A 14,077-nucleotide genomic window follows, 5' to 3' on the forward strand; every position below is an offset into this window, starting at 1 on the left:
ACTCCAAAGAGAAAAGTTGGGTTTATAAAACTTGGCTCCTTCAATAGCACCTTTGGGCAGGCATGTTTGAATTTAATCCAGTGTGTGTTAAAACAGACTAATTGAAATCTGTTTTTAATTATACTACACTCAGTTAAGCTGGGAAAATGGTTATGGTTGTAGAAATAACACACTTGATACTCTTTAAGTTGGTAACTGCATCCCAAAGGCAGAGTTTTCAGAGATTATACGAATTGAAGAAAAGGTGTTTATGTTTTATAGAAGTAAAAGAAACTGTTCATAAAGGACAAGGTTGAAGAAACTAGTTTTTATCATCACATTGTATGAGGAATTCGATTGCTCTTGGGTTAGGTTGTCAAAATAAGACCATTGTAAAATGAGTCTGGTTTTTTTAATGTTGATGACCCTATGTATGTAATTAATAATACACATACATATTCAATGTGAAAAATAACCAGTTGCAAATGTGAATGTTGTAAATATATGGCTGTAGAAAGATAGATACATTTTTAGATCTTTTCTTAATCATATTTCCAAGATTATTTATAAAATAGTGCTATATGGAGCCAAGCTCAAATTCTGTTCCAAATACTGTCTTTTAATGTTTTTAAGGATATGTGTGGTTTGCTACATTCTAGAGAATCTATCAAGAGAAATAGTAATTAAAATCAGCAGTTTGCTTGGTCAGAGTTGTATTTCAAAAGATACAGTACCATATAATTCCACTGTATATTATCTATCAAATAAAAGGCAAATTTAATTCTCTTTAAAGACTCCTAAAGAAACAGTTTTTTCACCGAGCGCTAAAAGTGATGAAAATGAAACCTGACAAGGACATAAAGAAAGAAAAGGAAAAAGAAAAAGGAAAGACTGAGAGTGGAAAGGAAGATGAGAAGAAGAGTAAAAAAGATAATGGAAAAGAAGAAAAGGCTAAAAAAGAAAAAGAAAAAAAGAAGGATGGTGAAAAAGAAGAGGGGAAGAAGGTGAGTGCAGTTCTCCACGTTTAGTTGAGCTCAAGCTGTACTGTAAGAAATTTATTTAGTTAAGATGGAACCTTAATTTTAAAATGCATACAAATTAAACCAAGACTCAACATGCATCTATGCACTTAGATTTTCTAACCTGGTTTTTGTTTGCCTAGGTTTAACTAAGTCCAAAGAACTTGTGTGTGCCTGCCATTCCTTTTCAAGTTCACATAATGATACATTTTTTTAAATGTATTTAGAGCTCAAAATATTTGCAACATCAGGGCAAATGTGATCCTGAAAACAAATGATTAACAGGGATGTGCAAAGTTTTGTTGTATGGAATTTTTTGACCACTCATTAGATCATCTCTGATTATACCTGGAAAGATCTATTTTAGAAGCATTAGGAAGGGCCATTTTGAGATGGAATATTCTGTGATGGTACATTTTATATCTACTTGTTAACCAGTATAACTATGAAAAATTGGTGTAGTGTAATGAAACATCAACTGCCCTACCTGTGTATTAACAGCAGAATCTTGTATTAGTTGAAATTTCCTAAATTTCATTAAAAGATAATCTGCACAGGCAACATTGTTTTAAGCTTGACACAACCTGTTTTTTACAGTACTTATAAGACACTCAGATCACTGATAATGTATTTTCAAAAATAACAGTAAATTCAAGACATCTGGTTGACCAAGTTTCTCCATCTCTGTTTTAAGTGATCCTCATTAGTAGTGCTAGTTATCCATTTTTTAAGGTGGTTGGTGATATATAATAGTGTGAGATTTCATAGTAGATTTAGGCAAAATGAGTTTGAAACAGCCATTTTGAGTGTTCTCAGTTTGAAACAAAATTATAGCATGATGTTGGAACAAAACCAAGCAGTTTTGAGTGATGATGTTTCAAGCATTCCAGGCTTAGAAAACATCCATTTTGATTATCCAAAGCATGACATAAAGAATGAATGCTTTGAAAGCCTTGTTTTCAGATCAGAACAAAACATTTGCGCTGTTTCAAATTTTGCTCCAGTGAGCATAGTCAGTTTGTTGTTTCAAAAGAATGCAGTTTGATTCTTGGTTTAATAAAGATAGTCAATTAACAAGAGTTCACCATACTGTGTAACTTTGTGTTCTAAGGAAAAAAAGAGACTCAGTGGGCAGAACAATCAGTGGGTATCTTGATTGCATAGTAAATATCTAATATTTTTAACTAAGATTAAGTTCCTTGATCTCTATAGAGCAAATAAAGTCGGAAATTATGAATTTAAAGGCATCTAATTTTAAATATATCCTAGCAGAAAGATCGAATCTGATTTTCCTCCTGAAGTTAGGTGTTTCAGATAAGTAATTAGCAATAGAGAGATGAAAAAGGGCTTTTTATATCTCTAAAATAATTTGAATACTTACTAGAAATGCACTTATGAACTCTATTTCATTCTTCATGTTCCGATTATATACTGTTAGGATGAGACCCCTGGGACACCTAAGAAGAAAGAGACAAAGAGAAAATTTAAACTTGAGCCTCATGAAGAGCAAGTCTTTCTGGATGGAAATGAGGTACGGTATCTCATCTGAAACTGTAATGTTTGTTGATGGCACTTCATTAATTTTGGCTGATCTCAAAAAAACCAATGCAGCATTGGAAGAATTTGCATGAAAAAATTTCAGGAAATTCTAAGATTGTATTCAAGATGAAAAGTGTCACCCTAAAACAGGGATGTCAAACTCAAAGCCCACAGGCTAGATCCAGCCCACGAGGTGCTTAGATGTGGTCCATGGAGCTGCCCTGGAAACAGCAAAGGACCAGCCCATGGTCTCTGCCAGCGAAAACAGAACTCCCGAGGGCTGCGTGCGGCCCTCCCAAGCTCTGTTTTCACTGGCAGAGGGTTGCAGGAGGCTATCCCAGCCGAAAATGGAGATCAGGAGCCCGTTTTCGCTGGCAGAACACTCGGTCCACCACAGACACCCTCAATACGAGTGATGTCAAGCTGGCCACACCCACCTCGGCCCCCCAAGGTCAAACATAACCCTGATGCGACCCTCAATGAAATCGAGTTTGACACCTCTGCCCTAAGAGATAGAGACAAACCACGAGGGCAGACCGTTGTTGCTTATAAAACATTGATTCATCTCTATTGCCATTAAAAGTCAAGCTTCCATCAAGTGAGACTTAATATTTACTGGTGTTCAAAATCTATATAAAATATGGTGAATTCTCTAGTATAAGTGGATCTTCTTGATGTGCTAGTATCAGATTAATAAGTAACAGATGAAACTGGGATGGTTCTGTGTGAATAAATAAATTCTTTATTCAGGCCAAGTGTCTTACGTTAGCTTTTGAATGTTAAAACAGCTAGACAATAAACAATACTGTATAAAAATATAATAGATAATAATATAACAGCAGTAGGCAATTATTTGTTACAGCTGTTGAGCTAGATTACTAATGTTGCTGTTGACCCCTTATCTATTGCAAGACCCTACACGGCACGGCACAAGATGTTGTTATAGCAAACTGTCCATAAATATAAAGGTGAATTCTCTGTCAGTAAAAAACATACCTAGATACAGTTCAACGGATATAATTCAAAAGTTGTATTTTTAGGAATAACTATAATATAATTCTTAAAATTATATTACATCTACCATGTTTCCACGAAAATAAGACAGGGTCTTATTTTCTTTTCACCCCCGAAATACGGCCTTGGCCTTATTATTGGGGGGTCCGGCAGAGAGAGGCTCCCTCCGTGCTCCATCAAGCCCCGTCCCTCCTATGGGGGGGGGGAAATGCAAGCGGCCTGAAGGCGCCAAGCCGTGCGAGCACCTGTTCCCTCCCCAACTTGTGCGCCTCCCAGGCCTCACCATGTCAATGTGGGCGAAGCTGGTGAGCATCCAGCTGGAAGCCGCTGGAAACGGAAAAGATGCTGGTCGGGACAGCCACCTGCTGCCAAGTCTTCCGGGAGCCAGGGCGCAGAGAGGCAGTGAAGGGCGAAGGGAGCTGCAGCCCCGCATGGGGAGACCGCGCCACCACTGCTACCATCCGAGCACTGAGGATGGCTTCCTCTGCGGCTTCCAAAACCCGGCTGGAAGCCAAGAAGAGGCCAGTTGAGCCAGCCACCTGCTGTCGAGTGTTCCGGGAGCCGGGGTAGCCACATGGAGTTGGAACCATAGAGTGGGAAGTGGCCGGCGTCTTCTCCGTTTCCAGTGGCTTCCAGCTGGGGTTTGGAAGCTGCAGGGGAAACCATCCTCAATGCTGGGTGGCAAGAAGTGCCGGGTGGCTGCTCTCTTGCGAGCTGGTCAGGAGTTTGCAGGTGAGAGGGATGGATGGATGAATGGATGGGAGACGGGCGAGCGCCAAGAATGCTGGGGGGAAAGTGAATGGGAGGCAGCTCCCGATCAGCTCAGCTGATCCACGGATCACAATTAAGGGACCCAGCTGTCATTCGCTGACCAGGGAAGGGAAGGGCTGCCTCCTGTGCTGGCCACGCCCACCCCTTCCTAGGGCTTATTTTCAGCGGAGGGCGTATATTTTCGGGGAAACACGGTATCATAAGTTTAGTATATCCAACAGACAAGTTTTAAAGCCAGATGTTTACATTTTCATGATAACAACAAAATTGAATATGCACACTAATAGCCTGTCATGTGCTTCCCAGAATGCCTATAAGCATCTCATTAAAAAAAAAAACCTAAAATTATTTTTTTTATATAAATATTAATGAACCTAATCCTGTACTGTGTGCAAAACTGAAATAATTATGCATTCTTCTCAACCTGCTTATTTGTTATTTATTAAATATATTTGCTGCTTATCACGCCAGGGGACCACTCTGGGTGGCTTACAACAATAAAAAGGGGGGAAATGTAAACATAATAGCAAAGGAATAAAACAATGAAAATAAACAATGAAAATACAATATTATAAAATTAAAAAGGATTAAATTATGACTGTTTTTTCAACCTTCACATATATTCCTGTGTTTTAACAAATAACCGTCAGGATATGTACTTAATCATACATGTAAAGTGATAGCTATAGATTATTTTATGTGTTGTTACGTTTATTTTATTGCGTCTTTATAATGTGCATAGTTTATTGCATACTAATTGTGTAATTGCCAAGAGTGTCCCTTAGTTCCAGATGGTATAAGTCAAATAAATAAAGCATGTAAAGAATGGCATATATTTCTAGGAGTAACACTAACTGCAGGAAGTAGGTGTATATCAAGGATCTATTACAATAATATTTCTGTTTGGCAGAATTTGGTTCTGTGGTCATTGATAATACAGTCTTTGGTAGATAATGGTGTATTAGAACAATACGCAGATATTCCCAATTGTCATATAATCCTCCTAAATATACTTTTATATTTGTAAAGTAAAGTTTACAGTTAGCAAATTGTATCAATTCAGCTTTTGCTAAATTTCTCTTTGCTTAAACCATTTTCTCTTCTGCTTGAATTACATTCATTAAAACAAACAGTATTTAAGGCAGTGCAGTGTTTCATTGCATGCTGAAAGCACACATCGCATCTGTCCCAGAATTGCTGAGGAGAGCTATGGAATTCTTTTTACATATTTTGCAGAATACTGGATCTATAATAGTGATAGGTTATCAGATTTTCTTCATTCAGGGTATACTCATTGTCACATGTATTTTTCCCTGTTTCTTGCTCAATGCAATTCTTGTAATGTTACGATAAATGTGAGGAATTTTGCTGTCTAGTTTTAATTAAAAGCTGTTGCTAGCTTCAGAGCTTGGTTTTTCCATAAATTTGAAGAATTTGGCCTACAGAAAGAAGCCTTTCAATTTGACTTCTTAGAACTGATATTCAGATGTTTAAAGTCTCTGAATCTGCTATTGTTATTAATATGAATTTACATTCTTCATGAATACATCTGATACCACTCTATGATATGCTGTTTCTGATTTGATTTATTTTTCTTTGCCTTGAATCTATTTCTGCTCTGTTGGCTAACTCTTTCAGTACTGTGAAAGGGGGGAAAATCCTTTTTTGATATGGCATCCCTAGTTTTACAGATTTTTATCTCTCCCCTTCTTAATTGATTGTTTCCCCTTCATTGCCTTTATAAAGTGCTCCAAGATAAACTGGAACCTTATGATTATGTTTTGCGCATGGCCAAGCAGAACACTGCACATTATCAATGTATGTAGTGGCATTATGAGTCTGGCTTTTTAAATATATGGATCACTTCCTATAAATTCACCCTTAGTTTATATTTTCACTGAGCTATCAGTGATATCAATAATAATGTCCTGAAAAATCAGGATCGGTATAAATCTTCTTATATATGAACCTGAAGGAAGAGGTTTGTTTGTTTCCGTAACTTAGACTTGGTTAGTTTGAATTTTATCCTGCTTCAGCAGAATCTCCAACAGCTTGCTACGCCTGGTTAGATATATGTAATCCAAATAATTCATATACACTGAAATGACACTGAAATGGTATTTTCCTATGGAAAACAGAGCACTTGATTAGAATGAAATTTGGTATTGTCCAGAAGAATTTTTCTTGTGTCTTTCTGTACCATGCTAGAAATTATTAACATTAATGCTAGAAAATGATATATAATATCCAGTTAGCTTTCTCGTAAGCGTTATTCTTTACCTTTCTAGATCTGGTTTAATTTTTGCATCATCATTCTCCTTTCAGGTATATGTATGGATCTACGACCCTGTTCATTTTAAAACATTTGCAATGGGCCTCATACTTGGTGAGTCAGAAGGAGCATTAATGAGTTAAATATCCAAACTTATAAACAAGCTGTCTGTTTCTTAACACATCTGTGTCTTTCCCAAGGGCCAATTTTTAAAGTGTTTACTTCATTCATCAAAATTATGTTGTACCACCTGCTTCAGAATCCCAGAATTAGTAAAGAATGAAAGGAAAAAAACCCTACACAAGTTGGTAGTAAACTTTTTAAAGAGTCTCAATTAAGTACTAAAATATGAAATATTGTTTTGAATCTCTTGGAATATTTCGGTATAGTGGAGCTAGTAATTGTATGCCCCAGTTTTGTGATTTTTAGTTGGTTCCAAATGACATTCTAGTGTGATGACAAATAAACTAAAACTATCTAAATGCAGCAAGGGTTTCTTTTCACCAAATTCTTCAGATGTGAGGAATTCTGTTAAGTAGCCTAGCTGCTTAGTTTCAGAAATAATAATTAACATATGCATATAACGCTGCTATTTTAGGAAAAAATTATCACAGCACCTTTGCCAAACCACTTTTCCACTTTTCAGAATTGCTTCATATTAAAGGCACAGGTGAGAATTGTTCCATTTCAAGTCTTACACTTATAGCCTATAATTGCAAGGTTAATATTGAAATGGAATATGGACAATAGAAACATTGTCTCTCTAGCAATTTTCAAAGATATTCCCTAATTTTAGAAAGGCGAGATGATTGCATGAATCCCAGCCAAAAGATATATGGTTTATGATGCTTCTAAAGAACGTTAATGGTATTAATATGAATGAAATTATGCTTAGGCAGGGGTGGACCCAGATCACTTTTTCCCAAGTTCCAGGCTATTTATATAATGTGCAAAAGTATTTGCCCCATTCAGATTTTCTGATTTTTTTGTGTGTCTTTGCCACAGAATGTTTTCAGAGTTTCCCGAGGGTATGCTGGGGGGTGGGGGGATAATACCAAAATGTGCTGCTCATTTCATTTACTGCATGATGAAATTTACCCAAAATGCAAATGGTATCTATGGCAAAATAAACAGTTAAAGTAAAAAGATAATTAAGGCCTGTTGAGTAAGTATTTCTTTAAAGCAGGGGTCTCCAACCTTAGTAACGTTAAGGCTTGTGGACTTCAACTCCCAGAGTTGAAGCTTTGCTGGCTGAGGAACTCTGGGAGTTGAAGTCCACAAGCCTTAAAATTACTAAGGTTGCTTTAAACAATTAGAATCAGACCCGCTCTATTTAAAAGTTAGATACTTAAGCTGCCCTCATTGCAATGACGTTTTCATACATAGATTCTAAAGGCCCATAATTAGAAATATTGGTCCAGTCACAAAATGAGCAGTGCATGCAAAGAAACCCTTAGCATTACCGAGTTAAAGCAATTCACCAGTCTCAATAGCATGTTCCTGAAGATCATTGATAGATGTAAGCAATGAGAAGACTGAAAGCTAAATGTCCAAAACATTGTTTTTATGCTGTATTTATGTGTTTTTAAGTGCCTGTTAACCGCCCTGAGTCCCTCGGGAGATAGGGCGGTATACAAATATGATTAAATAAATAAATAAATAAATAAATAAAACCAAATTTAAATTGCTCAGTAATTCTCATGCATATATATGTAAATATCTATCTTTTAACAGTGACTGCTGTTATAGCTGCAACTCTGTTCCCACTTTGGCCTGCAGAGATGCGTGTGGGAGTTTATTATTTGAGCGTTGGTGCCGGCTGTTTTGTGGCAAGCATTCTTCTCCTGGCAGTGGGTAAGTTGCTGGTTTGTTTCTCTGTTTCTCTTTCAAGATGGCCCATCTTTAAAACTTTTCGGTCTCTTGAAAGTGCCCAGTGTGCATATTTCTTAAATGACCACTGTATGTCAGCATTGAGCTGGCCGCAAATGAGCTTCTTTTGAGGTATAAGAAGTAATTTGGACATGCCAGTTGCTTTTTCTGTCTCAGGGGAGAAACTAAATGCACCAGTCCCAAGATAGCAATCTTGTCTACTTGATTGCTTTTACAACCATGACTTGTTTTAGGAGCCGTGCATAATATTCTTCTATTAGCTTTGCTGCTGTCCTAGGAATTTTTTTTTACCTTTTTCCTCTCTTGTTAAAAATTAGCTGCACTGAGGTCACAAAAAAAGGGGTCTGGTTTGGCATGGCTGAGAGGCTAGATTGTGGCTTGCAAATCCATTTATAGTATTCTCCACTCTATATCCATAATTCTGAAGTATCTCTTTATTTTAACCACATCTAGAGACGAAGTTGGCGGTAACAATACAGCTCTGTAGGAATTACCGTATTTTTCGCACTATAAGATACACATGACCCTAAGACGCAGCCCTAGTTTTGGCCACCATGCACCCCGTTTTCAGCCTCCACGCATCCCATTTTCGGCCTCTTGGTGTCCCATTTTCAGAGGCCAAAAACTGGATGCACAGAGGCCGAAAATGGGGTATGCTGAGGCAAAAAATGGTACGCACGGAGGCTGAAAATGGCCGAAGGATGTGGGCTGGCAGATGGGGAAGGCTTTGGCAATATTTGCTCCATAAGACACACAGACGTTTCCACCCATTTTTGGGAGACAAAAAGTGTGTCTTATGGAGCGAAAAATATTGCACCTGTTTCATTTCTATACTTGTATTTATTTGAGCTCAAAACAAATCTCTGGATCAATTTAAATGGAATCTATACTTGGCGTTAAAGTAAAGCTAGATGTAAAAAACTCAAAAATGTGAAAGTAAGGAAGAAAAGCAGCAGGGGAGAAAACTTCATTTTTATTTTTTTTTAAATCTGTTTATTGATCAAATCATTGCAGTATGCAGATTTGGAAAAGTAGGCACATGTAGCAAAACAATCAAAAGTCAGTAAAACATTTATTGCAAGTATTTATTGCAAAAATTACATCATTAACAATATACAGAAAAAGTTTCTGTCCCTAGGCTTACTATGAATTCTCAAACCATATTATGCTTATTTGAGAATTAGGAACAGCCAGTCATAAGATAGCAATAGCACTTACGCTTATACACCGTTTCACAGTACTTTACAGCCCTCTCTAAGTGGTTTACAGAGTCAGCCTATGGCCCCCAACAATCTGGGTCTTCATTTTACCCACCTTGGAAGGATGGAAGGCTGAGTCAGCCTTCAGCTGGTGAGACAAGTTCGAACTGCCAAACTTCAGGCAGTCGGCAGAAATAGCCTGCAGTACCGCATTTTAATCACAGCATCACCACGGCCCAAAAAGCAAAGAGTATTCAGTTCAGACTTATAAAATGATGGAGCCAAATATTTACCTTCATGCTGAACCGCTTTTGTTGACACTGTACGAAATTCCTGTAAAACACCCTCTCTATCTCCAAGATGAGATTTAAGCCCTGGGGTAGTCCTCAAGTTAAGACCACGATTGGGATTTTTTTAAAAAATCATTAAATGCTGCACCTGTTAAGCGCAGCAGTATATCACTGCAACTTGCAACCTTCCCTGCCAGCACCCCCATTGACTTTGTTTGCTAGAAGCCAGTGGGAAGATCACAAATGGCAATCACATGAGCCCGGGATGCTGTAACAGTTGTAAGGCAATCTATAATCATGTGCCATGATTGTACAAAGACTAGTCTTAAGTCCCTTTTTTTCAGCACTTCAGACAGTCACTAAACCAGGGGTATCAAACTCGATTTCAGGGTGGCCGTTGCTAGGGTGGGCCAGCTCGACATCACTCATGAAATCAAATGCCACTTTTGCTAGTAGTTTGTTTTGCTAGCACTCTGCCAGCGATAATGGAGTTCAGGAGGGCCAAGGATCATTTTCGGCTGTGACGGCCTCCTGCAGCCCTCTGCCAATGAAAACGCGCAGTTCTCCCGGGCTCCGTTTTTATTGGCAGAGGCACCGTGGGCGGGTCCTTTGCTGTTTCCAGGGTGACCCTGCGGGCCAGATCCAGCCCATGGGCTTTGAGTTTGACACCCCTGCACTAAACGAATGATTACAAGTCAAAGTCTATCTGTGCTTTGGAAAGTGGAGGAGAAATTGAGTAATAGCTCTTGTGAAGTACACCTTGACATTTGCTCAGACTCAGAGATTGAGACACACACGTTTCCTGGGCTGCCTTCTGTATCAGGCCTGGTGTTCTGACAGTGTGTTACCACCACCACCTGTCCCCTTCCCCTAGATAATCAGACTAACCCCAAGCAGAACTCTTACTTCTCCTGTTGAGAGATCAGTTCAACTTGATCAACTGCTCCATAACACAGAGACTTTTTTCCTTTTTTTTTTTGTTCTTTTATTCATTCACGTTTAACATTTAATATGACCTTAAACCAAATCAGTACATTACCGAATTAAGCAATTACAGGATTTTGATCCATATTTTATGGGTGGGTAAAAAAAAATCTTGCTTTAAAAATGTCTCTTGAAAGTAATCTTACTACTTTATTTCCATTTTATGTACACTTATGGCTTTTTAAACAATACTGTCTCAGTCTAATACATAGTTAATTATGTATCAAATAGAAATACCTCTTTTCACTCACGATAGAATTTAGGCTATATGGGAAACATTTATATATAGGATAATGGTGAATAGTAAACATATGTGGTAAGATTGGAACAAGCTCTCTTCTATTAAAGTCTATAAATTTTCAGGCACTTGGATTCAACTTTTCTCTGGTTGCTAAGCCAAATTTTCCCAGCAGTAGTTCCTGTACAGAAAGAATATTCTCACTATTTAGTATTATTTAGCCCAAAGAAATAGAGACTTGAAAGCTGAAAAACTCACCCATGGTGGCATAGTGGTTAGAATACAGAGCTGAAGAAGCTTCTTAGATTAGAAGCGAAACGTCTTCAAAGAAAAGCAAGAAAGTCCAGTTGCCTCTTGAAAAAGCACCTTTGGGACAACTATGACTTGGATGACTGAGAACCTCCATAGATAATTGGTTAGAATGCAGTATTGCAGACTAACTCATTGCTCACTGTCAGACGTTTGATCCTGACTGGTTGACTGAGCCTTACATCCATCCGAGGTCCTATATAATGAGGGCCTAGATTGTTAAGTCAATATGCTGACATTTGTATACCGCACAACGAGTGCTGTAAAGCACTATAGAATAGAACAGAACAGAACAGAACAGAACAGAACAGAACAGAATAGAATTCTTTTATTGGCCAAGTGTGATTGGACACACAAGGAATTTGTCTTGGTGCATATGCTCTCAATGTACATAAAAGAAAAGATACCTTCTTCAAGTTACAACACTTACAACACTTAATGGTGGTCATAGGGTACAAATTTAACACTTAATGATACAACACTTACTGATAATCATAGGGAAACAATCAGTATCAATATAAATCATAAGGATTACCAACAACAAAGTTACAGTTATACAGTCATAAGTGGAAGGAGATGGGTGATGGGAACGATGAGAAGGTTAATAGTAATGCAGGTTTAGTAAATAGTTTAGAATAACACAAATGATGGTCAATATATCAATATAAATCATAAGGATTACCAGCAACAAAGTTACAGTCATACAGTCATAAGTGGAAAGAGATTGGTGATGGGAACGATGAGAAGATTAATAGGAGTGCAGATTTAGTAAATAGTTTGACCGTGTTGAGGGAATTATTTGTTTAGCAGAGTGATGGCCTTCAGGAAAAAACTGTTCTTATGTCTAGTTGTTCTGGTGTGCAGTGCTCTATAGCATCGTTTTGAGGGTAGGAGTTGAAACAGTTTATGTCCAGGATGTGAGGGATCTGTAAATATTTTCATGGCCCTCTTCTTGATTCGTGGAGTATACAGGTCCTCAGTGGAGCAATATATAAGCCTAAGTACAATAGCTGTTGAAAAACTCTTACTCCAAATGTGAATCCAAGAATGAAAACAGCAGGGGAAGGGGGGGCTGATGAGATACTTTATAGATGACATAATTAAAGTATTTAAGGGCAGCTATCAGCTTAATATTGTGTATTTTGTAAACTACTTTGCTATGTTTATAGAGGGGAGAAATAGAAAAATAGATTGATAGTAACATTAAAATGATATTGCTTCTATTTTTCATTTGGGGTATTTACTGTGTCCTGCTGTAAATGCAGCTGTGTTCTGAAAGCAACTTATTTGGGCATTTCCTTCTTGCAGCCCGTTGCATCCTCTTCCTTATCATCTGGCTGATAACTGGAGGAAGACATCACTTCTGGTTCCTACCCAACCTGACCGCTGACGTAGGCTTCATTGACTCCTTCCGGCCCCTGTACACCCATGAATACAAAGGACCAAAGGCTGACTCAAAGAAAGAGGAGCGACTAGAACCCAAAAAGCAGACAAAATCTGACAGTGAAGAGAAATCTGATAGTGAGAAAAAGGAAGACGAGGATGTCAAAGCTGATGCCCAGGGAGGCTTTGGATCGGAAGGTTCTGGAGGAGAGCGGAATTCGGACACGGACAGTGACAGGCGGGAAGACGACCGGTCGCAGCACAGTAGCGGCAATGGGAATGATTTTGAAATGATCACAAAAGAGGAGCTTGACCAGCAGACTGATGAAGGGGATTGTGAAGAAGAAGAAGATGAAGAAGAAGAGGAAGAGGAGGAGCAAGAAACTAGACCTTTACATGAACAGTCATAATTCAGCTATCATTTGGGACTGAATCTTGTGCAGAAACAATTGGATTTTCTATGTTGGCTGGTGCACTCTTTCAACAGCGTTTTCTCCCCATTTGCGAAAGTATACAGCTTAGCCAAACACCTTTATAAAATAGTTCATAATTTGATTTGCAAATTAAAGGAAACTATTAACTTGTTTATCGGTTTTAAATAATGTATGCTTATCAAAAGATTTGCAAGTTTAGCAACTTGTCAATCGGTAGACATTTTGTCTAGAGGAGTCATCAAACATATAGAGGAATATAGCTCTCTTATTAGTTTGATAGAGTGCATGTTTTGAGTAAGTAAACATTTCACCAATAGTAATTTAACAAAGTAATTTTGAATGACAAACTCTCCATTTATCCTCAGCCAGATTCATCAGATTGGTACTTAAAACAGACTTTTATTCAGTTCATTCTACTCTTTAACTGCTATTAATCTTCATAAAGCTGTAAGACTTTAGTTAGAATGTTTTCGTTCAAGAAGATAACTTTTTTGCTTAAGACCAACAAATTATTACTGTTGACTTGGCTGTAGATTTTTAAGACTCTCTTTAATTGTGTGCAACCAACTTAGGAAATCCAGTCTGTTCTGTCCATTTGGTTTGGAACGCATCATCTCCAGCAGGTTAAAAATAAAGCAAACAAAGCAGCGTAATTTAGAGATTATAGCTGTTGATTTGACCTGCCCCATCATAGTACAAGTCATGTATTCTGTACATAACATAAAAATAAAGCAAACCCCTATTTTACCCGTTAGT

At 37.9% G+C, this 14,077-nt stretch overlaps 1 protein-coding gene across 2 annotated transcripts in view; it reads left to right on the forward strand.

Annotated features, from left to right (window-relative positions):
* The window catches only part of SEC62 (SEC62 homolog, preprotein translocation factor), a 30,046-nt gene extending 16,573 nt beyond the window's left edge, over positions 1–13,473 (forward strand). For both annotated transcript variants that reach the window (XM_058187304.1, XM_058187305.1), the window contains 5 exons: positions 773–983; positions 2,437–2,529; positions 6,648–6,708; positions 8,329–8,448; positions 12,813–13,473. In XM_058187304.1, the coding sequence (XP_058043287.1) occupies positions 773–983; positions 2,437–2,529; positions 6,648–6,708; positions 8,329–8,448; positions 12,813–13,297 (970 nt within the window). In that variant the 3' untranslated portion in view covers positions 13,298–13,473. The remainder of the gene's footprint in view (positions 1–772; positions 984–2,436; positions 2,530–6,647; positions 6,709–8,328; positions 8,449–12,812) is intronic.
* The last annotated feature ends 604 nt before the right edge of the window (positions 13,474–14,077 follow it).

The sequence above is a fragment of the Ahaetulla prasina genome, chromosome 6 (assembly GCF_028640845.1).
Source record: "Ahaetulla prasina isolate Xishuangbanna chromosome 6, ASM2864084v1, whole genome shotgun sequence".
NCBI lineage: Eukaryota > Metazoa > Chordata > Lepidosauria > Squamata > Colubridae > Ahaetulla > Ahaetulla prasina.